The 25732-nt window shown below is 42.9% G+C and overlaps 1 protein-coding gene across 2 annotated transcripts in view; it reads right to left on the bottom strand.

The window, feature by feature from the left end:
• The window catches only part of GPC6 (glypican 6), a 1124766-nt gene that overhangs the window by 23235 nt on the left and 1075799 nt on the right, over positions 1-25732 (bottom strand). For both annotated transcript variants that reach the window (XM_021065371.1, XM_021065372.1), the window contains one exon: positions 1090-1226. In XM_021065371.1, coding sequence (XP_020921030.1) covers positions 1090-1226 — 137 coding nt within the window. The remainder of the gene's footprint in view (positions 1-1089; positions 1227-25732) is intronic.

The following is a 25732-nucleotide window of genomic DNA, read 5'->3' as shown; positions in this document are numbered from 1 at the left end:
GATATTTGTGGGTAACTTGAAATAACGACACTTCTTTCTACAGCGGTCTTGTTTTCACCTTGCTAAGTTCTTGCTAGCATGGCAAATAATATTACCAAGAGCTGCTAAGCACACGCACGTCAGTGGTGGAAGAAATGATACCAATGAGTGCCCCGCCTGCACTGCTGCCTTCTGAACTTAATATCCACAGATCTTCTTGTTCCCTTTTCATTACATCTACTTTGTATGCTTGAAACTGCCCAGTAAGATGCCAGAGCAAACCCACCTCTTAGCTTCTCCACCTGCTGGTTGATCCCCAAAGATTCCTTGAGTCCAATTTGCCAGCGGATCTGCCCACCTGCATCCCCCAGGTGGAGCGCTAGAGCAGAGTCCTCTCCAGGTGTCTTCCCTGCCCTCCAACTCCCAGACAGTTCCTGCGTCCAACTACTGCACCCTAGGAAAACTCAGGCCAAGCCCATTTCTGGGCTGAATCAAGAAGTTCAGAAATTCCGCACTGGTAGCACTGGGCAGCAGAGCAGCAAAATGAGAACACAGCCATCTCTCATTCGGAGATTCCAATGGGACTTTCCAAAGCACAGGATCCATAAGAAGGCTTCTCTGGGTGTCTATTCGTTTCTTTCCCCCTTACCCTTTCAATGAGATTTCCATACTTTTTTTCCTCCAAGGGTGGAAAAAAAAATTACAGTTGAATTGTCACTTCCTGATTAACTTGTGATGGAAAAAACCAGTAAGCTGTGCAAATTTAACTGTGGATAAAAATAGCTCCGCTACCTTAAAGTCATTAAGTGAACATAAAAAGCTCTTTGTGATCTCAGGATATCCGTAACCCGGCATCTGTCACCGTCCCTCCGTCCTCATCCAGAGGCGAGACATTCAGAACAAGGATTCCATGCTTAATGGCACCTTGAGAGTAAGTGCTCCCAGGTGCCCATCAAACCCGTCACTCTGAACAGCTGCCTGTTAAGTGACGACTTGTCCCTCCACCCTCCGCTGCCTTTTGCATAAACAGGTCTGCAGAGTGGTGCCAGGAGAGCCTCCCCGGGCTGGGTGTGCAATGCCCCATCCATCAGAATGGCCAGTCGCCCTCACCTGGCTTTGCTGTGCCCGTTCCAACATTCCTCTTCGTTGGACGTGCCCGCCGTCACGCTCTCGTCCTTGCAGATGGTGTAGGGCAGTGCCGACCAGACCTTTTTAGAGAGCTTCAGTTTCTCTTTAATGTCTGTGACCTGACCAAGAAAGCAAGGAGAGAGAGTGAACATTTTCCACGGGCGTCATCCACTTCTACCCAAGGACGCAGTGCAGGTGCGGGGTAGAGAGTCTGAGCTGGACTTTAACAGAGATACCACATTGCAGGATTTATTGCCTGTGAAAGCCTCACTTCCTCCTTCCTCCATCTCCCTCTAGCTCCTGGCAGAGTTCTCAAGTAACTGGCTCTTGGTTTTCCATCTTTCCTCTTCTCCCCTCCTTTGAATTAAGGAGCATCTCAACGGGTGCTGGGTCCCTCTCCAGCTGGGAGAAATAGGTGTTCCCTATTGCAAATGCCCTAAATATAGTCTCTAGGATTCATGTGCTTGGATGTCAGATTAGTGACTCTAAAACACCACATGAAGAGATACAACACTTTCCCCACGTGGCTACTTGTTTCTTTTGAGGAATGAATCTTGTCGCTAATTCAGCAGGTGGTAACCTCTGCTCTTGACCAACTGACAGGCCCACCCAGCACACTCTTGGATGATCAGCAGCAGTCCAGACCCACTTAAAAATCTCTAGCAGCTGAAGCAAAGGAATCATTCCAAATACAGTTAAATGGAAAAGCCACAGCTTGATAGATGGATAGCCAGGAGGAGCAGAGTACCAGCATCTTTGTGTTTGCAAGCTCAGCACTGACTTTTCTCTCTCTCTCTCTTTTTTTTTTTTTTTTTTTTTTTGTAGATAGGGTAGGGAGATTCAGTATCATTTTGGCTCCCTAATTAGAATCTAGGTTCATGCAGTTGCAACCCTGATTTCCTATTCTGTATTCTGTTCCCCTAACATTCATATGCTGAAGCCCTAATCCTTAGTATCTCAAAAATATGGCCTTATTTGGAGATACAGAGGTAAGGAAATTACCTTACAGAGGGTAATACAGAGGGTGGCCCTAATCTGATATGTCTGGTGTTCTTATAAAAAGGGGAAATTTGGACACAGAGCTATGCATAGAGGTAAGACAATGGGAAGGGACAGAAGAAGAACACATGCATCTACAAGCCAGGGAGAAACCCTGGAAAAAATCCTTTCCTCACAGCAACAAGTCTTGCCTCAGAAGCAGCTGATCCTGCCAATACCTTGATTTTGGACTTCTAGCCTCCAGAACTATAAGACAATACATATCTTGGTCTAAGCCACCCAGTCCGTGCTCGTTAACAACAGTCCTAGCAAACCGATACAGCATCCTACAAGGGAGGACCTCTGATGCTTGTGATTGGTAGATTTTGGAAAGTTTCTGTTTACCGTGGATGGAGTACAGAAAAAATTCCAAAGATCTTTTGTCAGGCTTAAGAGTAAACACAAAGAAATAAAACATCTCTGACATTTCATGTTGTCCCTAAATATATTTCTCAGAAGTTCCAGAATCGTATAGTTTTTGGCCCTTGCTCGTCAGTAGTTCTGATGATGACAAGAGACCTCAGTCCTGGGAAATGTCTGCTCATGATGAAGTACCAACGATGACCAGAACGCTGAATCCAAGAAGCTGGTACATAGCCTTGAGTAGTGTGATGTTCTTTTTGTTTCAGAGCATAAAAGGAATCCACGGGTAATGACATGCCAAGGAGTAGCTTACACTCAGCAAATGTTCAGGGTAGCTTGAAAACTGTACTCTCTGATTTCCCCCTTTTGTGCTGGCTTTGCTCCTCAGGCTTCCCCCTGGTTCTCCTTCCAGCCAATCTGACTGGCTAAGGGGGTTGCCATAATGCCTGTCCTTTTCTGCTCACCCCTCCCAGCACAGATGTGTGTGCATACTGCTACTGTTTTTTAAGTTTTTTGTTTAAAAGATACGTGGCAACGTCTATCCCACCATAGATGGATGGACATTCTCTGTTTAACCATTATTTAAAAACCGTCAGCCACCCCCCTCTCCCCCAAAACACAAACCGATAAATGCTGAGAGCATGAGAGAAGAATCGCCATTCTGCAGCCATCTCATGGTATTAATTGATCTCAGTCAGCATCGTCAATAGATGGTGTTGTGGACTGAACTGGTCTCCCTAAAAGATGCTGAAGTCCTACCCATCAGTACCTGTGAATGTGACCTTAGTTGGAAATAGAGTCTTTGCAGATGAGCAAGTTAAAAATGGGGTCCTGAGAGTGGCCTCTCCACTTGATCTTGTCCTTATAAAAAGAGAAAATCTGGACACAGAGACAGACAGACAGACACACACACACAGAACAGCATGCCACGATGAAGGCAGGGATGAATCTACAAGCCAAGGAACACCAGAGCTAACCAGCAAGCCACCGGAAGCCAATGGGACAGTTTCTCCCTCACAGCCTCAGAGGGAAACAGCTCTGCTGACTCTTGGATCTCAGGTTCCAGCCTCCAGACTCTGAGAACTTAAGCTGCTGTTGTTGGAAGCCACCCACTTGGTGGTTGTGCAGTCCTAGCGATCTGGTAGAAGCGCAAAAAGTACTGGGTAAAAGTTTGATGGGGCACAAGACAGCTACACCATTCCAAAGCATCCCCCACAGATGCCTTACTATTATGAAAGGAAAACTGGTCATTTTACAGCAGAAACTTGGCAGCTCCCGTCTTAACAAATTCCTATCGGGTACCTCCTGATGTGATGGGACAAGAAGCCTACACCACCTACGTAGCTAAAATTCATACCCTGAATCCAATCACAAGGACACATCAGACAAACCCCAACTGAGGAAACTTCTGCAAAACGACTGGCCTGACTTCCTCAAAAATGTCAGCAATAGGGAGTTCCCCTCGTGGCGCAGTGGTTAACGAATCCGACTAGGAACCATGAGGTTGCGGGTTCGGTCCCTGCCCTTGCTCAGTGGGTTAACGATCCAGCGTTGTGGTGAGCTGTGGTGTAGGTTGCAGATGCGGCTCGGATCCCGAGTTGCTGTGGCTCTGGCGTAGGCCAGTGGCTACAGCTCCGATTGGACCCCTAGCCTGGGAACCTCCATATGCCGCGGGAGCCGCCCAAGAAATAGCAAAGAAGACAAAACAAACAAACAAACAAAAAAAATGTCAGCAATAAGACATAAAGAAAAGCCGAAGAGTTCTTCTAGATTAAGGAGAATAAGAGACATGGCGTCCGAACGCAGTGGATGGTTCTGGATTCGACACTAGATTGGAAAAATAATTGCCCCAAAGGACATTATTGACATAGTTGGCAGAAATCTATATTAGATAATTATATTGTCTCAGTGTTGAATTTCCCAAATACGAACTCATATTGTGGGAATACAGGAGACTGTCGTGTTCTCAGATGCATACTGGAGTATTTACAATTAAAGAGTTATGATTTCCACAACTTATTCTGGAATAGTTCGGGAATAATAATAATAATAATAATAATAATAATAACAACAAATGCCTAGAGATGTATGGAGTAAGAGAGAGTGAGAAAATAAATGTGATAAATTTTAAATAATTGGTGAGTCTAGATGAAGGTAGGAAATTTTTCAAAAAATGCAATTTTCAGTAAATTTGAATTTCTTTTTTTTCTCTTTTTAGGGCCACACCTGTGGCATGTAGAGGTTCCCAGGCTAGGGGTCGAATCGGAGGCTACAGCTGCCAGCCTACGCCACAGCCACAGCAACATAGAATCTGAGCCGCACCTGCAACCTACACCACAGCTCATGGCAACACTGGATCCTTAACCCACTGAGTGAGGCCAGGGATCGAACCTGCCACCTCATGGTTACTGGTCGAATTTTTTTTCCGCTGTGCCACAACAGGAACTTCTGAAAACATCAAAAACAAGATTCCTCCTGTTTGATGTGTTCAGCCACTTCAGTGTCCCCAGCCTCTACCCTGGGACACCCCTCCTGGGCCACTGATCCTTACTGTCCTCAAACACAAACCCTGGAGGGAAAAACAGGCACGACAGATTCATAGCTCGTTTGGGAAACGACCAGGAGCTTCAGGGATGGAAATATTGCAAGCTTTATTCTGTCTCGTAATAAATGCACTGAGAATGAACATTCTCTTTTCTGCTTATTTCATACAGAAATCCCACCGTTAAGCTGTGGGAATCTGAACCAAATACATGTATTCTGAGACAGAGGGAAAGAATAAAATTGCATGACATCCCACTGGTATCTTCTCTCTTAATATTTGTCAGATTTGAGGGTGTACGTTCTGCTGCTTGTTGTCTCTAACTCACACTTAAGCACAGTGTCTTTCACTGTGCATTCTCTGGACCCGAGTTAGATTTGGACTGAACTTTCCGTGTCCCCCAGGGCCCCGTTCATGATTCTGAGTACTGATCACTCCAATCCCTTGTAATTGGCTTACTTTCCTGATTCTCTCTAAGGCCCCATGCTTCTTGGGGGCAGGGATAGGCTTCTAATTTAGTCTTTCTCCTCAGGGCTTAGAAGGAAGGGGTTGGGGGGTGGGGCAACCATCTCTTTTTGCCCAGGACACAGGGGAATCTAGGACACGGAATTTTCAGCATGAAAACCAGAAAGTCCCAGGCAAACCAAGATAAATTAGGCACACAGGTCTCAGCTCCCAGTAGGTGCTCAAGAAATGTTGATTGAGAAAATGAGTTCTTGTTCCAATCTATTACAAGGTCCTAGACCGAATCGCTAACACAAAGTAGACGTGGGGCCGGCCGGGTGGGGTGGTTGTCATACAATGTGGGCTCTGGTCTCCAAAGGTTAAGGAGGCATTGAAGATCCTCCCAGGAGTTGTGTCTGGCTTAGCGAGGAGGGTGGGTCCTCTCTGACCATTCACCACGGCACATTTTATAATCGGATCGTGCTCACGCTGGCCTTTCAGAAGCCAGGCATTTTCATAGTGCAATTTAAGGCGATAACTGCAAAGGAGCAGTAAGAGATGCCAATGCTGTTTTAACATTCTGCACCAAAACATCGTCCAATTCTCTTCCAGACTGGGCTGGTGAGGCCGACAGCTGAAAAAAACGGACACTATTGGCCACTGGAGAGGAATATGCCTTTGATTCTCAAGAACCGCTCAATGACTGTGGTTTGCTGTTTAGTACCAAGAAAGTTTTTCAATTCTCACGCCATTTAGAAATAGGTTTTTCATTTTCCTTGCTTTGTCTTTTTGAATAATAATGGCACTGCCTGTGCTATAGCTCCAGATCTGAGGCTTTCTGTTTTTTGGCTTTGTTTTGTTTTGTTTTTTTTTCTTTCCTGGAAATGTAAGTACACACAACAGTGTGCTAAGCTGTATGTGTGCAGTCACTCTTGGTAGTAATGTGTTACTGACAACAAGGGTGAGCTCTCATTCATTAATAATACAAACCTGATGGAGGCAAAGGCCTGGGATCAAATGTGGAATTCACAATTTCTTTTCCTTGCTTCCCAAATAAGCAATTCTAGGACAAATAAGCAATTCTAGTATAATTCCAATACTTGCTAATTATATTTACCATTTATCAAATGTTATATTAGGAATAATATACTATTAGGAATACCTGTGTACTAAATGTTTTTCATCTATGCTATTGCTAGATGGTGAAAGTTAAACAGCAATGTCTGTTATGCCATAGGAATCTGATCCAAAGACATACTGTTGGGATCCAGAGAGAACATGTAAGCCCTCTTATAGGACTAATCTGGACTTGATTCTGATTTCTGACAATTTCAACTACAGGCTTCAGTAAAGGCAGACACTCTTAGTTTAAAGCCTGTCAAGGGTCTGAATACTTGCCTATAAAAAGACATTTTTCACACTCTCCCTACAGAATTTTAAAATTACACAAAAGGAGATAGCTGACAAGGTGGTGGGATAGCTAAAAACAAAGGGATGAACAAAAACAAAGGGATGAACAAAAACAAAGAGCAGAGAGAAGGACGGTCGAAACACTGTTGTGGGATCAGTTCATTTACGAGGTCACCTTGCCCCAGATATCTAACCCGAATCTCATCAAGCTTCTGACTTAACTTCTGTTTTACCGGAAATATTGAGGTTAGAGGTACAAATGAAATAATGCCATAAATAAATGATCAGACACATCCATGTAATTATAAAAGAGGACTGGCCTTGACTCTTCAAAAGAGGAAGGAAAAAAGGAAAGGAAGAAAACCTCTGAAAGCATAACAACCAAATGCAATGTACTGAATTCTTGGATGTGGGTACCAAGCCACAAGCGGGAGTTTTGAGATAATTGAGGAATTTTGAATATAGAATAGAATAAATAGTAGGTGATATTATTGAATTCTGATTAATATTCTTCAGTGTCGTCATGGTATGGTGGTTGCGTGGGAGACTGTCCTTGCTTTTAGAAGATTCTCCAGGTGAGATTCAGAGACAAAGTGTTCTGTGGTGTTTAACTTAAACATAGCGGAAAAAGACAGCCACGATTGAACAAATAGATGGATGCTAAGTTTGTTATTTTTCCAACCATTTCAATATTTTTTGAAAAAGTTAAAAAGAAAGAAAAGTTGGGAGAAGACATGGCTTATTCTCAGGGCACATGGTGTCTAAGAGCCTTGCTGCATTCAGCCCAGGGCAGCAGTTGACCGACAACTGGGAGCAACTGGAGCTTTCATGGAGCTAAGGCACTTACCTTCCAGCTTCACAGCCCTGTCTGCTTGCAACTGGGAAATGGGGGTTTCGAGAGGTGGAAAAACTGGCCACGGATCTAGTAAATGGCAGAGATGAAAGTGAAATTCAAATGTAGATGTCAGAATTGCCATGTTTACTCTCTAGGCTTAATAAGGATGTTGCCTATAGCCATGGTCTCCAATGTGCATGTGTGCTGGGTTGGTGGAGGGGCATCAAAAACATCCTTGAGGGCGGGAAAGATAATTCAAGACAAACCCATGCTTACTTCTATTTCTTTCTTCCCTTTTTTTTTTTGGCTGTGCCCCCAGCATGCAGAAGTTCCCAGAGCCAAGGATCGAATTCCAGTCACAGCAGTGTCAATGCCAGATCTTTAACCAAGAGGCCACCAGGGAACTCCAGTTTCTATTATTTAAATATAAAAATACAAGGGGAATCAAGTCTTCCCAAGATTTCATCCATCTATAGATTGATGCGCCTTCAAACAGTCCATAGAACAGTGGCCATTAAGAGTAAGACATTGGGAGAAGGTTTGAAACGGCACCTTCCTTTCCCATCATTAGCTTGCTCCTGAGGTAGTGAAGTCTATCACAGCTCATATGTGCTGGTTAAATGCATTTATGGATTAGATGATGTGTTTTAACTAACTCATTAAATGGGCCAGTGACTTAAAATGACTTTTGCAAAGAAACGCGGGTTTTCTTTCTTTTCAACTACTGCAAGCACACGTGAACAACAATAAAAGGGCAGGCATGATGTTTCCCTCACTCTTGATACATCTGCAACATTACAAAGTAAAAATAATAGAGTTCTATGTTTTATCTCCCTCTTTGGAAGTTTCTATCTTTTGCATAAATTTCAGAATATATTACTTCGGCAGGGCTTATATATAATTTACACATAAATAGTTATAAACATACTAGGTGTCTATGCATCTGATCTTTTGCTGGTAGAGATGTGAGAATGAAAACAATGGCGCTCACTGGCCTATAGAACAGTGAATGCCAATATATTTTGAATCAGTGACTTAGCAAGCAAAAACATTCAATGAAATCAGTTTAATGAGATAGGGAAATGTACTATGATTTTGAAATAGTTCCAATACATTGGTTAAATAAGATGAAAGCCTTTTGTTGCTGGCATTCATCCATGAAACATTTCTTATATACCTTCTGTAAGTCAGGTTTTATGCTGCACCCTGGGACTACAAATATGGAGGGAACAGTCATTGCTCTTGAAAGGGTCTTAGCTCCCTTGGCCAGGAGCGGGTAAAGAGACACAGAGAAAGTACGATAGTCAAGCAAAAGGCTATGGGAGCACTGACATCAATTTGTCTGGAAAATTCCTTTCTGGGCAAAACCATATCCCGTCCCAAGCAAATACATCTCGGGCTGATATTTGCTTTCTTGGTGCTGGGTGAATTCTGCCATAGGGACTATTAGGAAGCTGGATAATTAGTCATTTCTATCCAGAAGGAGAAAAGAAAAACTGTATCATGTCCTCCCAAGTTTTCGCCTCCAACAACAGGCTGATTTTATCCATGCCCACGCCACCAGGGTAGCTACCACCCTGTCCTTAGCTCCTCTTTTTGCCTCCAACAACAGGCTGATTTTATCCATGCCCACGCCACCAGGGTAGCTACCACCCTGTCCTTAGCTCCTCTTTTTGCTAAGGAGTATCTGTACTTTCCTGACTCCTGGGGAATATCTGCTCTACCCCAGAGATTTGGTAAACAGCATTGTGCATGTCTTGGGTGTTTAAAAAATATTTGTTGAATGAATAAATACGTGAACAACATTGCCAATTATCTGCCAAAGGAAGTAAGCTTGTGAAAATGATGGATTATCTGCCAGCAACTGCCTTCTGGACTCTCCTTTGGAGAGTAAGGAAGAGATGGGCAAATTCGGTCAGGTTTTCTGAAAAAAAGAACTTTCCCCTGACTTGATTACCCTTTGAGCCAGAGGGGGATCTCAGATGATCCCTCCAGTCCTCTAATTGGGATTCTAGTCTCCTGCCATCCTGAATGTAATTCCAGGGGTAATTTACACAGGTATGATGGAAGTGCCCTGGTGCTCTCAGAGGCAATCTGGGCTTGGGGAAAAACCATGAGAATGTAACTAAAAATGGAACGAAGCCCACCTGACCCAGCCTTTCCTGTCCTTATAAAGATGCACCATTTCCAGTACCTTCCCTTTGGTTTTCTAAACAAGTGACCTGTTAAATTTTGATTGGGAGTGTTTTTGAACTTGGTTATTCCCTTTGGTTCTATGTGGGGCATATTTGATCTTTTCCAAGAGACTCTGACCATGGCTGTCTATCTGCTGCCTGAGGCCCATCTACCCTGGACCTTTTCTTTCCTCTGGATCCTCCCTGTGAAGTGAGAGATGTGAACAGTCAGAAGACCCACTGCTGTCCTCCCTCAATCAAGCTGGGACCAGAACTCACCTCCCTGGATACCTGTTGCGTGCACCTGCCCAGATACCCTATCTGCTCATGACTTCAGAGAGATTCCAGTGTGCTTATTTCATCTGTATGGAAACATAATGCAACTGGATGTAAATAATATATACCATAGCTTCAGAAAAAAGATGGTTAATATTTAAAGGGCTAGCCATTAAATAATACATGTCGAGGGGGGAAAAAAAACAATGTGAATATTTTATAGGCTGAAGGTCATTTGTTAGCTTTGGAAAACAATCTGTTTAAAGAAACAAAGGTAGCCTCATTTTGGCCTTATGAACAAGGCTGCTTTGGTCAAGTTAAGGGAAATGCACCGCACATTAGATAGCATTTTTGCAACCTGAGAGTTGAATAATTTGGTTTCAGAGATGGTGACTTCATCAAGCTCTACTCTAGAGAAGAATAACCTTTTGTTATAGCACCAAGTCCCTGGATTCACCATGTTAACATGCAATGGAAGACATGCCTCCAGCTTTAGAACAGGTCTGCAAGCACACCTGTTCACAACTTCTCACCCGAAAACACAGCCAGATAGTCTGCAGAAGAGTATTTAAAGTATTTCTGAAGTCTCTGAGGGCTACTTATTTTTCTAATGTGAATACAATCTTCTCAATATTCTCAAGGAAATAGGGATTACTGATGCCATTTAGTTCAACGAGGAGGCTAAAGACACTTGACATGCTTCCTCTCCTTGCTGGATTGATGTCGAAGCTTGAACTCAATCCTGTTCTTCTGATATGGCTTGTAGTATCCTATCCACTAGAATTTATCCTGAGTCTGCGAAACTCTTTGGCTTTATTTTTGGGGCCTTGTATTGTCCTTGTCTATAATGTAATGTTTTGGTAGGTTCTAGAGTGCTTGGGGAAATAACCTGTAACATGTGTTCTTTCTGGAACCTTCTAAATAGGTCCTGGGGATGACGGCAGTGTCCTGTTACATGCAGTTTATCAGTGAACCCAGAGCAGACTTTGACTCCACACCATTGTCACCCAGCCCTCTGCCAAGGGCTTGGGTCATAAGACAATCCAAAACCAGCCTGGCATTCTGGGCTTTCTCAGAGGTTCCCAGGAAATTCAGCAATACTGTGTTGTCTGCTACCAGATAACATTCTCCACTCTTATGGTATGGTATTTTTTATATCACTCATCAAGGAGACAAATAGGTATTCTGTAGGAAAAACTATGACAGATGAAAAAAAACAGTAGGAAGTAAGATTCGTTAAAAGTTCAAACAGACACTGCTTAGTTTTGTTGAGTTTCTCAGGTGATTGGGAAATGAATGAAAAATTTAAAGAGTTTGCACTATCCCCTCTGGCTTCAGATTTGGAGTTTCTTGGCCACAGGATGACACTGTATTAAGGACATGACCCAGAAAAGACAGATGGGGTTCTTTTCTGTCAAAATATTGGTCCTTGAAGTGGAATAAATACTGGAAACATTTTCTTCCTATGCTGTTCAGGTCAGATTTTTGGAGCCGATCTTAAGAAGACAACAGCTGAGTTTCAAATCTTCACATTTAGACCTAATGTTCTGATTGTGCCTCCTTCCTTATAGTATTACAATTTAGGCCAGTAAGGGTCATAAGCATTCTATGCATCCTCCAGAAATGGCACAATATCAAACTAATATTGAATTCGAGAGTGAAAAGAAAAAGGCAGGAAGACATTTGGTCTGTGGAAATGCACGTGAAATCGAAGTGTTGCTTTGCACAGTGGCTCTCTAAATTGTGGCCCTATTTTCTTCTCAAGACTGAAAATGCAGGCAACTTCAAGAAGTGGTTTTACTGCTAAGTCATGGAAAATAGAGGCTTGGCAGAGCTCCCATGGCCCAACACTTCTAGAGGATTCTTGACAGATATTCTCCTAGACTCTATTTAAACATTTCCAATGACAGATATGGGTACAAGATGAGGAGGACCTGGGATCTCCTGCCTGGCCTAGAGCAAGTCACTTCCCCTCTCTGAGCAGTTCTGGGGGTCTTCATGGATAAGGCTTGACCACCAAGTATAAGCAATGCGTTTGCTCCACTGCCTGTGACTGACATTGAGATGGACCCCTGACTCTTCCTCCTGCTTTGCTTTGTTCCTTTGCAATCTTGAGCTACTTTCAGTTGCCAAGAGCGGATTCTGTTTTTTTCTGCCCATCACCTGGTAAAGTCTCCTTTTGATTCGTATCTGCCTTCGGGTCTATCCAACCCCTGTTCTCTTGCCCTCTGCTCCCAACTTTTGAGACCAGCTCTGTCTTGCTCCATTGCTACCTTTGGTCTCTATTGCTTCTTGGGCATTATTTTGGCTGTGTAGGTGCAGATGTTCCTAAGGAGCTTCCCCTGATGAGAGCATGAATTGTGACAAGCGCTGATTCTAAGTTATGTTAGTAGACATGCGTTCTTTATAGAGCTGGCTAAGAAGATCTCAGACGTGTGCTCAAAAGAAGAGAAAGAATTCAGTATTTCGAGCAGTTATATAAGGCACATTGATGCAGTTTGGATATTTAAAAACTGACCTCTGCTCCCTCCAACTTTTATTCTATCCTTATTGAACAGCAACTTTTGGAAGTTCTTTGTGGCTTGAAAAGCAAATGTTCCCCCCCAACCCCTTTTCCCTCGATTTCCTGATAAAGCAACAAGATCATGGCAGTGGCTTGAACTCACCCTTTTGTATAGGACTAACCTGGAAATTAGCACGTATTCAGGAAACTGCTAGAAAAAGCTTATATATTTAATAGCCCAATTTTGCCAACAAGAAAAAAGTTTGACATTCTGAATATCCAGTCTTGCTGAAAAAATTCCGATTCTTTGCCAACTATTACTTCCAATGTGCACTCTCTCTATAGGGTCTTTGGCGACACTCAGAAAATCCAGAGAGAGCCTCTAATTCTCCCTGTGATTGAGATAATGCAGCAATTCTGTTAAGCTCATAACCACCTGAAATTACTCTTAAAATGTTGAATTTTCATCTTCAGGGAATGAAATCCAGGACATTACAAGCATACCTGCTCATTAAAAACGGGGGAGGAGGCATGGCAAAGTCTCACACTTCAAGTTGAGGCATTCTCGGATATTTAAGGATTCGTCTTTGAATTCTAAATATCTGGGGCTTTGTTCTTTCCCACCAAAGTTGAGAAACAGATGTGTATTCTTGTTTTTTGCTCCAAAGCCACTACAGATTTTTGGAACTTACCAGGGAATGAGAACATCCTTTTGTTCAGGTGAGTTTGGTGTAATTGCACAGGGCTTTTTTTCCCCCTTTTTTCTTTTTAGGGCCACACCCTCGGCATGTGGAAGTTCTCAGGATAGGGGTCTAATACGAGCCACAGCTGCCGGCCTACACCTCAGCCACAGCAAAGCAGGATCTGAGCGGCATCTGCGACCTACACCACAGCTCACAGCAATGCCAGATTCTTAACCCCCTGAGCCAGGTCAGGGATCGAACCCACAACCTCATGGTTCCTAGTCGGATTTGTTTCCATTGGGCTTTTCTTAAGTAAGATATTATCAACACGATTCTACCCAATGGTGAGAGGATCTACAAAGATGTACACACACTGGAAAAGTAATTTATGTGCAGCACTGAAATGTATTTATCAAGTGGTAGGTAGAAATCAGGTTTATCTAAGTTCTACAGCCATTTAGGGTAGCGATGGGTTGCCCTGAACCTCTTACAGAATAGGCAACAAAAAGCATACAAATCTCTTTTGTGCACGTGTGATTTGATTTATACGTAACCATGCAGATTTGTATTGCGTGGTATACAATAAATGCTGCTTTTGCATCTATCATGTTCTGTTTGAGATATAACAATGCCAGGAATATTAGTATCTAATAGATTGCAAATGGATAAAAAAAAAATGAATGAATAAACGAAGGAGAGTAGGCAAAAGGCAAGTCTAGATTCTGAGTCTCCAAATTAAATTGTAAATGAAGTTGAATTCTAAATAAACCATTGCCATAGAGAAGGGTGTCTCTTTTATAAACCTCCTCATTTATTTTTTTCTGACTGTGCTCACAGCATGTGGAAGTTCCCAGGACAAGGATCAAACCCAAGCCACAGCAGCAACCCAAGCATTGCAGTGACAGTGTTGGAGCCTTAACCTGCTGGGCCACAAGGGAACTCCTATAAACCTCCATATTTTATGGAGGCGTTCCTGAAAACCTCATTTGCATTTTATGCGATGATTGTGTAGGGTCTACTTACAGGTAGTTGGTTCAATCACTCACTGATGCACGCGCGTGCACACAAACACACACACACACACCTGTTTAGTGTCTGCAATATCCTGGGCACACAGTCATATGCATGGGATGGTCCTGCCTTCAAGGAACTAACCACGCAGTGAGAAAAACATGCAAGCATAAATAAGCACAATAAATGGCTTACATGTTTCAGGGTTGTGGGGCATGAGAAGTAAAGTCAATATTTTATTATTGAGGAGGAGGTGGCATTGAGGGAGGCTTCAAGGAAGAGGTGACAATTGAACTGGGCCTTAAAGGTAGAAGGGTTGGAAAGACCTCTTTTTGGCAGAGGGACCCTGAGTGGCCATAGTTGACAGATGTGAAGCTTCTTCAAGACAAGAGAGAAGCACAAACGCCCGGAGTGTGGAGACATGTTTGCTTTAACGGTGACTTTGGCAAAGTCACATCATTTCCCGACAAGTTGGTTTCAAAACGGGGAAAACACTGCCTCCCTCCCACCAACTTCTTCTTAAAGACTTAATAAAGCTTAGTAAGTTCATATATTGCGAGGGCACTTGGAGCTGGAAGTTCTTAATGAGTAGAAACATCACGGTGGGGACAGATGGCACAGGGTGACGAAAGTGCGCTCTTTCTTGGGAATCAAGTTTTTACTCCTGGGAGGTAAATTACCTTTTGCTGGGAGCCGTCTGGTTACCTTCAAGATCCAATTTACCCCATGGGGCACCAATGAGGGTGCCCTTTATGCCTCCTATGATTAGACTCCAGTGACATAATAGTACTTGACTTTCACCTTTGCATCTTAACAACATCAGCAGATTCCCCTGGTCTCCCACAAGGGGTGACGATGCCAGAGACCCCCTTCTCAGCTCTAATGGGAGAGGAACAGCCTTGCAAAATGGCACAATGGACATTCTGGGCAAGGAAGCAAGGCCCAGAACAATGGGCGTCTAAAGCAATCACGTCCAATAGAAATGCAATGTGAGCCACAGATGGAACTTAAAATCTTCCAGGAGCCATGAAAAAAACAAGTAGGAGTTCCCATTGTGGCTCAGGGGTAATGAACCCGACCAGTATCCATGAGGATGTGGGTTCAATCCATGACCCTTCTCAGTGGGTTAAGGATCTGGTATGGCTGTGGCTGTGGTATAGGCTGGCAGCTGCAGCTCCAATTTGACCCCTAGCCTGGAACCTCCATATGCTGCAGGTGTGACCCTAAAAAGCAAACAAACAAAAAGTAAAGCGAGGTTACTTTTAGGAATATAGTCTACTTAATCCAAGGTATCAAAAATATTATTATTTCAACCTCTAATGAAGATGCAGAAATTTTAAGGAGATAGGTTACTTTCTTTTGGCACTAAATCTTCAAGATCTGGTGTGTGTTTTATGGGTACAACCCATCTCAGTTCAGTCTACAGACAGCTCCAAGGGCTTGGTGGCCATAGGTGGCTGGTGGCTGCCATATTGAGAACATGGGTCTCAGGCCCTCTCCTGGGCACATCAGGAACCGAGGCTGAGGAGGAGATGAGTGGTTTGAATGAGACGAAGGCTGGCTATTACCCTAACAATAGAGTGTTCAGCATGTCCTTCCAAATTCATTGGGTAGGTTGTACTTCACATCAACAGAACTCAATTTCACCCCTTTTCTTTGGTGCCATTTTCCTTCCCTCTCTTCTCCCTGATCGACTTCCCAATGTGCCCCAGGAAAGAACGGTACTGAAGTTAGGTTACATGTGAAGTCTGGTTGGGATCTAGCTCATCCCTAGAAGTGCTTCCACTTAAATAAGTGGGCACATGTTGCATTTAGTTTTGTGACATCTGCAATATTTTGTCTATGTGCTAGAGGCTTTTTGTGTAAACTTTATTTTCACTGAAGCATAACAGTACTTTGTATACTTTTTCATCCAGAAAAGTATCAAATCATATATATATATATATAGTCATGTATCAAGCCACTAGGTATGTGGCAATTTTTAAAAAGTAAAGTATGTTAAAAGTTCTTCTTGAATTCTGTTCTTTTCACAAGCTTTGTTCTTTCGAAAGTTAATTGCATAAATCATTGACATGTAGGGATCACAGTTTACCAAAAGGCAAAGAGTTTTTATTGATTTACTGTAGTTTTGAGATTATAAATCACATATAAGATCTGGGCATGTGTGTGCATTTTAAAGACAAAAGATTGTCAAAAAGTTGGTACTAAAGAAATTCAGTTCGAGATTGCTGGACGTCATCTCCCTATTTCCTTCAAGGAAGTCCAGCCTCACCTGTAGGTGTTTAGAGACGGCCTTTCATAATGACCACCAGATGGCAGTGTCGTCCAATCTTTCTGCCCCTTCTAGAACTTCCTCCAGTCTTTTTCCCAGAGAATAAAATTGTAGATTGTTCACTGCATATAAAACTGACAACCCTGTTATTTTAAACTTGAAACTGACAGGCTGTTATTTTAATGAGGTCTGCCAGAGCCAAGGTTAACCAAAGCTTTATTTCCCTACAAAAATGTTAAGGCCATAGTTCTAAAAGGGGGCTGTGAAATTTTATGTTATTGATACTTTTGACTGTACGAGTTTTAAGATATTTTTTGACAAGTAAAGCTACATGACATATATAGACAAGTGTTTATATGTATAGTCAAATTAAGCATTAAATTTGTTCATTTTTGCCCAATAGGTCCTTTTGCTCTGTTACATACTGCAACAATTTTTAAAAAGAAAGAAATCCTTTTTACAGTTATCCATTTCTACCTATTTCGAAGCAAAAGTAGGTATTTTTAGCACTTTGACTTTCTAGCTTAATGAGTCAAAGGAAAATTTAACGCTATTTTAATCTTATTAATATTCCAAAATGAAATCAAATGTAGTATTTGATTTATTTCTGTGGAAAAAGCTGAGATCCAGAACGGTAAAACTTAGAAAGGATTTTCTCTTATAATGGGTATTTCTACAATGTATGATGGCTAATGGAATTATAATTTATATCCTTTCTCTTCAATGCCTTTTTATGTTGATCAAGGAAGTATTTAAAGTCAGTTGCTAACTGCCAAAATGAAAAACGTTAGCAACCACCTTTTCTCAAGTGCTTTTGCTAACATTTTTGCACCCCTTTAAGTTAACCTGCTCTACAAATAACTTTTAAGAATCTATAAATTGTCTGGTCTGAAGTTATGAACACAGATCCTGCAAACTCGATCCAGTTTTTCATTCACAGAATTGATTTAAATGAACATTGTCCTCAGTGATGCTTATGATTGGCCAAAGGCTTGTCCGCCAAGAGACGAACTCAGGAAGAGCCTTGATTTCTAAAAGCAGGCCTTGAATAAATGAACTCATGTTCAGTTCTCCCTCATTGGTGGCAATGTCAATTCAATTCACGAACATTTAATGCAAACCCACTCTGTAGAAAGACAAGGCTTACAAAACCCCATAAGAAACTTGGTCCTCAGGTACAAACGCATGATTTGCGATTGACAGTGCAAAACATGAATGTGGGGTTCCTTGTTAAAAAAAAAGCAACGAGGAATTTCAACTTGGCCACAGTTAAGCATTAAATCAAGCTAAATGTGGCCCTGTACAGCTGCCTAGGTTGTACGCCTATGAAGCTGGGTCCGCTGGTCCTTAAGAAGCTGCAGTTTAGTGGGTGTTCACTGATATATGTACCAACCAGGAGAGGAGACAGATGCTAACAATAGTGATGGCTCCTTCACCTAGGAGACATCCAGCCATAAATAACCACGGTACCTCCAATGTGCACAAAACCGGTGAGAGGGAGTTACTGGTGCCTTCCCTTTACAGACTGAGCACTGCAGCTCTGTTGCTACTTTTTCATCGAGAAATATGTCATTAAGTGCTTATATGTGGCAATCACATTAAGCCCCTTGGTCATACTTAATCCTCCCAAGCACACTTGAACAATGAGGACACTGAGGCTGAAAGGGGTTATATCACTTGGCCTTAATCACATAGTACAAGCCTCAGGGACTTTTTTTTTTTAATTTTATTGGGGTATAGTTGATATATAATGTTGTGTTAATTTCAGGTATACAGCAACCGTAATCAGTTTTACATATACATATATCCATTCTTTTTCAGATTCTTTCCCCATAAATGTTATTACAAGCTCTCAAGTAGACCTCCCTGTGCTCTATGGTAGGTCCTTGTTGGTTATCTATTTTATACACAGTAGTCTGTGTATGGTAATCCCAAACGCCTAATTTATCTCTCTCCACCATGTTTCTCCTTTGGAAACCATAGTTTGGTTTCAAAATCGATGAGTCTGTTTCTGTATTGTAAATACGTTCATTTGTATCATTAAAAAAATTAGATTCCACGTATAAGTGATATCATATGGTATTTGTCTTTCTCTGTCTGACTTACTTCACTGAGTATGAGAATCCCTGGGAAAGAAGAAGTAAAACTGTCACTGTTTGCAGATGACATGGCACTATACACAGAAGATCCTAAAGATGCTACCGGAAAACTTCTGTAGCTCATCAATGAATTCATTGCAGGATACAAAATTAACACACAGAAATTTCTTGCATTCCTATACACTAATAAATCAGCATGAGAAATTAAGGAAACAATCCCCTTTACCATGGCATCAGGAAGAATAAAATACTTAGGAATAAACCTACCTGAGGAGGCAAAAGACTTGTACCCTGAAAACTGTAAGATGCTGATGAAAGAAATCAAAGATGATACAAACAGATGGAAAGATATACCATGCTCTTGGATTGGAAGAATCAATATTGTCAAAATGAGTATACTACCTAATGCAATCTACAGATTCAATGCAATCCCTATCAAATTACCAATGGCATTTTTCACAGAACCAGAACAAAAAATTTTAAAATTCGTATGGAAACAAAAAGACCTCAAATAGCCAAAAACAGAAAGAAAAACGGAATCAGGCTCCTTGTCTTCAGACTACATGGCAAAGGTACAGTAATCAAAACAATATGGCATTAGCACAAATCAGAAATATAGATCAGTGGAACAGGGTAGAAAGCTCAGAGATAAACCTGTGCACCTATGGTCAATTAATCTATGACAAAGGAGGCAAAATACACAATAGAAAAAAGACAGTCTTTCAGTACGATGGGCCTGGTTTTGAACCTTGACAGTTGGGCTCCAGATTCTGTAGTCTTTTTAAATTTTTAATTTTTTTTGTCTTTCATTTTTTAGGGCCGCACCTGTGGCATATGGAGGTTCCTAAGCGAGGGGCCAAATCAGAGCTGTAGCTGCGGGCCTATGCCAGAGCCACAGCAGCACAGGACCCAAGCCGCATCTACGACCTACACCACAGCTCACGGCAACACTGGATCCTTAACCCATTGAGCAAGGCTAGAGATTGAACCTGAAACCTCATGGTTCCTAGTTTGTTTCCACCGCACCATGACAGGAACACCAGATCCTGCAGTCTTAAGCTAACCATTTCAACAGGTTGGGCCAGCTGGCATGTTTCAACTCATTCTAAAAGCAGTGTGTCCCAGAGTTCCCGTTGTGGCTCAGGGAAATGAATCTGACTAGTATCCATGCAGACTCAAGTTCAATCCATGGCCTTGCTCAGTGGGTTAAGGATCCAGCATTGCTGTGAGCTGTGGTGTAGGTCACAGATGGGGCTCAGATCTGGCATTGCTGTGGCTGTGGCTGTCACATAGGTCAGTGGCTACAGCTCTTATTTGACTCCTAGCCTGGGAACATCCATATGCCGTGGGTGCTGCCCTTAAAAAAAAAAAAAAAGACACAACTATATGGAAAAAATAAAAATCATTAAAAAAAAAAAGACAACAAATAAAAAATAAAAGCAGTATGTCCTAATGGTAGGCCTCACTGATTTCAAAAGGCTAGAAAACATATTTAGGGAGGGGACAGTACAATCTCTGGAAATCTTGGTATTCCCTCCAATTACTGGCCTGTGCTAATTTTCTAGATATTCTCCAATACCCCTAGAATTCTTGCTGCCTCCCAATTTCCTAATTACCAACCTTTTCTGATACCACTATGGTATGAGCAGTCCTGCAAGTAATTTCCTCTTTTCTAGGCCTTTTCTAACAATGTCCGTGGTTAAAGCAACCTTCCAAATAATTACAAGACTACACATGTTTTAGTCTAATATTTATTTATTTATTATTTATTTAGTCTTTTGGTCTTTTTTTTGAGGGCCACACAAGCGTCATGTGGAGGTTCCCAGGCTAGAGGTCGAATTGGAGCTACAGCTGCCGGCCTACGCCACAGCCACGCCAGATCCAAGCCACATCTGCGGCCTATACCACAGCTCAGGCAGCACTGGATCCTTAACCCATTGATCGAGGCCAGGGATTGAACTCGCAACCTCATGGTTCCTAGTTGGATTCGTTTCTGCTTTGCCACGACAGGAACTCCCTTGGTCTAATATTTTAAATCAATGCATCCTCCCCTAAGAGGTTCAAAGAACCAAATGTTGTTTATCCAGTTACTCTTGTAGTTATACACATCAGTGGCTATTGCTCTTGACTGCATCTATCTATCATATATCTATATCTATAGCTATAGCTATATCTGTCTATATATCTATATCCTCTATCTATCTATTTATCTGTCTGTCTATCAGCTATCAGCTGAAGTAATTTTTAGGTGGTGCCGCGAATATTCTAGACGTATGCCGCCATCCAATCTAAGCTGTTCCTCAAAAATGCAAGTGTGAAAAAAAAATGAGTCCTAAAACCTCCTCTTGGCTTTAATGAGAAAAGTGTTCCTGTCCTGGGTCTTTATTTATAGAGCTGCTTGGACCAGCTCATCCTCTGGGTTTTCATGACAAAGGGAGAATTCCCCAACAGGGCTACACACACTGGCTGGAAATACAGCCCTACATATTTAATGGTCTGTATCGAACAAAAGTGTATTAGAAAGCCTCTCCTTGAGACAGTTTCTCTTATGAAATGGAAAGTAGTGAAGAAAGCCAACATCCAACCCCCTCTCCCCCGCCACAGGAATTCATGGGAGCTTGAAAGAGCCTTGCCTTTCCTGGTACCGTGTGCCTGGGAATAGGTGGAGAAGATGCCAGATGGTAAGTCAGATTCATCCAAATCCAAGACACTCAGAGGAATCACCTTTTTACTGCAGATAAGTATAAAAACAGTACTGGAAATGCATGGGAATCTGAAAGCTAAAACGCCAGGGGCTGTCTGTTAATAGATTTGGTGGCTAAGCAGTGGTTCTTAGAGAATAACTTTCATCTCTCAGAAAAAAAGATCTCAGCAAAGGAGCTGTGGATATAAGTAATTAGGATGGGGATTGTGTGGCCTTAGCCTCAGTCCTGGGTTGCTTTCCTGGCCCTTCTTTGAAGGGTTCTGTTTCTTCCCTGGTTCACCAGCCATATCATGCAGGCTCCTGTCTATCGGTGTGAGTCTTTGCTTCTAGGAAGGCACCTTCACGGCTCAAGTTTTGTTTTGTTTTGTTTTGTTTTCCCTCCTGAGTGAATAAGTGTAAGATTCACCAATTTGATTTTTGCATTTTTCTCATTAGCAGCTATTTCTGAATTTTTAGAATATGCCACAGTGGCCCATGAATCACAAATGCCGACATGCTTCATTCTCTTCATTCTTTTTACTACAATAAAGGGAAAATTAAATAGCCTTTCGAAAATAGTTTTCATTTCCTTACTTCTTCAAATTATTTTTGACGTGGAAAACCAACTCTCCTCTACGAGTCAAAATGAATGACTTTTACAGACATTTTAATGTCTTTTTTACAGACATGAAAAAAAAAAAGCTTGGGCCATTTCTCATATATTTATTTATTTACTTTGAGGAGGGAGGGGTTTCCAAGGGTGTTCCCGAAGATAGTTGAAAGTGGGCTGTTATTTCTGCCAGTTATTTACAAGAGGGTGTGTCGCTAAGCTCTCCTCCATTATTCGTATGATCGAGAGGAAAGCCCAGACTTCCGAGGAGCTAGGACTATGCCCAGGGCTTGATTTTACTCCCACTGGTCTGAAGAGGTGACCAAGAATCTGAGAAGCATCTTCGCTTATGTGGGATAGTTTTTTTTGTTTGTTTGTTTTTAAATAGACTTTCCTGAAGATGAAACCATAGGAAACAGACTTACCCAAGAGAATTTTAGGAAAATACAATGAGTACCCTGGGCAATTATGGGAATTCCCCAGTGGTCCCTTCAAATGAACAGTGGGTCTGGCAAGGTGGTTCTGGGGTCACCTGTACTCAGGTTCTTGTTCAGAGTGCTGTGAGCACAGACTCAGCCGTGAGAGGGGTAGCCTGGGAATCTGCATTGCTAACAAGCCTTGTCCTCTGTCTCCCCCCCAATCCCCGTCTCTGCTCATCCCTGCCCCCAACCAAAGCTGATATGTAAGAAACCAGAAAACGGAGACCCTCCCCCTCCTGCCCCCCGCCCCCAGCATTAAGGAGTAGACTGCGTGATATTTCCAAGGCACATTTGGCTTCATGACTTCATTTTATTCCAAGTTTTTAAAATATGTAGTTCTACTGCCACAACTTTCTTCGTGGTCCTTCTCCTTAAAGGGCAAAGGGCATGGCTGTACTATTGCACATGTTCCTGCATTCAGTTAACAAACACGTGTCAAGGACCTTCTCTGTATGAAGTGCTCCATTAGGTACTGGAGCTGCAAGGATGAAAAGGACACCGTCTCTTCTCTACTGGAGAGAGGTCTCGATATCCAAACAGACACGAGCACCGTGTGATGTCAGCGCTGAGAGAAACTGGGCGGAAAGGAATAGGAGCTTGCACGTCGAGAGACGAGTTGTCGGTTTTCTGCAGAGCAGAAACCTATGACCCAAAGTTGTTTAAAGTGAGGGCAAATGGAAAAATGGAAGAGCACATAAACCACCGCAAAGGGAGGAGGGTGGTTGAATCAGGATCAATGAAAATAGGTACCCGGTGGTACCCAAGGGCAGCAACCACTGAACTAGAGGACCAGTGAATTTCCAGACAGGGTCCAAGAAGCGAGGGTGGCACATTCAGGGCCTGGGTGTATACAGGTGGCTGAGAGTGCTGTAGGCACCTTAATTACAGGACAGCCTACATGTAGGTTCATACTCTGTCTTACAGATAAGTGCTGCTTCCACCCAGTGAGTATTACCAGAGCAGGAGTATCAGATGGCAGGGAGTACAGAGCGGGGGGCCTGGGTCTGCCAGATGCATGGGGGCTACGGGAGTTGCATCTTGAAGAATGTTACAATGAGGCAGGCCTGGCCCTCCAGTTAGATGCAACAACTTCAGGAGTTCCCATCGTGGTGCAGCCGAAACAAATCCGACTAGGAACCATGATGTTGCGGGTTTGATCTCTGGCCTTGCTCAGTGGGTTAAGGATCTGGTGTTGCTGTGAGCTATGGTGTAGGTCGAAGATGAGGCTTGGATCCCGCGTTGCTGTGGCTGTGGTGTAGGCTGGAGGCTACAGCTCCAATTGGACCCTTAGCCTGGGAACCTCCATATGCCGTGGGTGCAGCCCTAAAAAGTCAAAAAGGCAAAAGAAAAAAAAGAAAGAAAAAAACCAACTTCATGTTCAAAGGCTCATGTGGGCCAAGCCCCCTTAGGCTTTAGAAAGGAGCTGGATAGGACTGGAGGCTATAGTCCGTAATTTGGAGAGAGAGGATTTGAGGCCAGAAGATCGTACGCGTTTTACACTACTGTGAGCAGTTTAGCCTTTTTTTCTGGAGCCTCAGCTGAGGCCTGTAGAACAACCAAGATGTTATCCAGAAGGACGCATAGGTATGGGAATGCCAAGCCAGGATGGGCAATGGTGGGGACTGATGACATGGGACAGCTGGGCAGTGGGCTGTTCACGCCTGTGATGGAGTCTTAACTGAACTCCACGACACAGACACTGTTTCGACTCTGCTGCGGTTACAGAGTCCCTTTCTCTCTCTCCCCGTGCTTGCCCGATCCCTCCAGCCTTTGCCCGTGCTACCCCCAGGAAGTAACCTTCTCCACTGACAGAGCCGTCTCGTCCTCTCTGCCTGGCCGCAGTGGTTTCATCCTTTAAGGCAGAGACCATGCAGATAAAGAAAGGAGAAGTGGGCCGAGTTCATTCATTCATCCATCCATTCATTGAACACCTACTGTGTTCGAGGCACGGTTCTAGGTACGAGGGATGAGGTTATGAGGAACAAAAGACAAAAATCCCTTCCTTTATGGAGTCACCTTTTCACTAGAGAATTCCATCCATAAACAGATAGACTAGTAGCATACATGTTAGAGTAAGAAAGTGCTAAGAAGAAAAAAGTGGAGACGGCGGCGGAGGTGGGTGAGGAGTTAGTTGTAGTTATAGATACGCTGCTTGTGGAAGTCTCGCCTAGAAGGAGGTAATTGATACTGTAAGGAGGTAATTTCTGTCCTTTTGATAGACACCTATGGACTAATATTAATGGCCTAGAGATGTCTTCATTTTCACAAGAGATACTCTTTCATATTTCAAGGGGAATGTGACTCTCTCGGGGACTATCTTTCATTTCTTCCCCTTGGATAGTATATGGATGGAGGAGTGTTTCTCTTCCAGAAGAAAGCAAGAGCATCCACGTGGAAATGAAAAATAATTGACACCTGGCTTTGGTTGGGGAGAGAGCTGAGTGGGTGGAATATGGGGCAAAGTGGGGAGACAACACCCCAAGAAAGGGAGGATCCAGGCATCACACCACACAAACACGGGGGTCCAAAGAGGTAGATCTTGTTTTACAACAGAAATGTATAGATTTGAATCTGGAAGCCTTGATTCTTCATTTCTCTCTCCACTGCCTTCCTTTTCATCACAACCACCATTATTATCACCACCATCATCATCACTACCATCCCCACCATTATCATCCTACCACCACTGCCATCATCACCATCATCATCACCACCATCATCATCACCACTATCATCACCATCACCACCATCCTCACCACTACCACCATCATCACCATTATCACTACCACCACTGCCATCATCACCATCAACATCACCAGCATTATCATCACTACCACCACCACCATCACCACCATCATCACCATCACCACCATCCTCATCACTACCATCATCATCACCACCACTACCATCCTCACCATTATCATCCTACCACCACTGCCATCATCACCATCAACATCACCAGCATTATCATCACTACCACCACCACCATCATCACCACTATCATCACCATCACCACCATCCTCACCACTACCATCATCATCACCATCACTACCATCCTCACCATTATCATCCTACCACCACTGCCATCATCACCATCATCATCACCACCATTATTATCACCACCATCATCATCACCATCACCGCCATCATCACCATTATCACTACCACCACTGCCATCATCACCATCAACATCACCAGCATTA

Source organism: Sus scrofa, chromosome 11, assembly GCF_000003025.6.
Source record: "Sus scrofa isolate TJ Tabasco breed Duroc chromosome 11, Sscrofa11.1, whole genome shotgun sequence".
In the NCBI taxonomy this organism is placed as follows: Eukaryota; Metazoa; Chordata; class Mammalia; order Artiodactyla; family Suidae; genus Sus; species Sus scrofa.
This window is presented reverse-complemented; position numbering and strand designations above follow the sequence as displayed.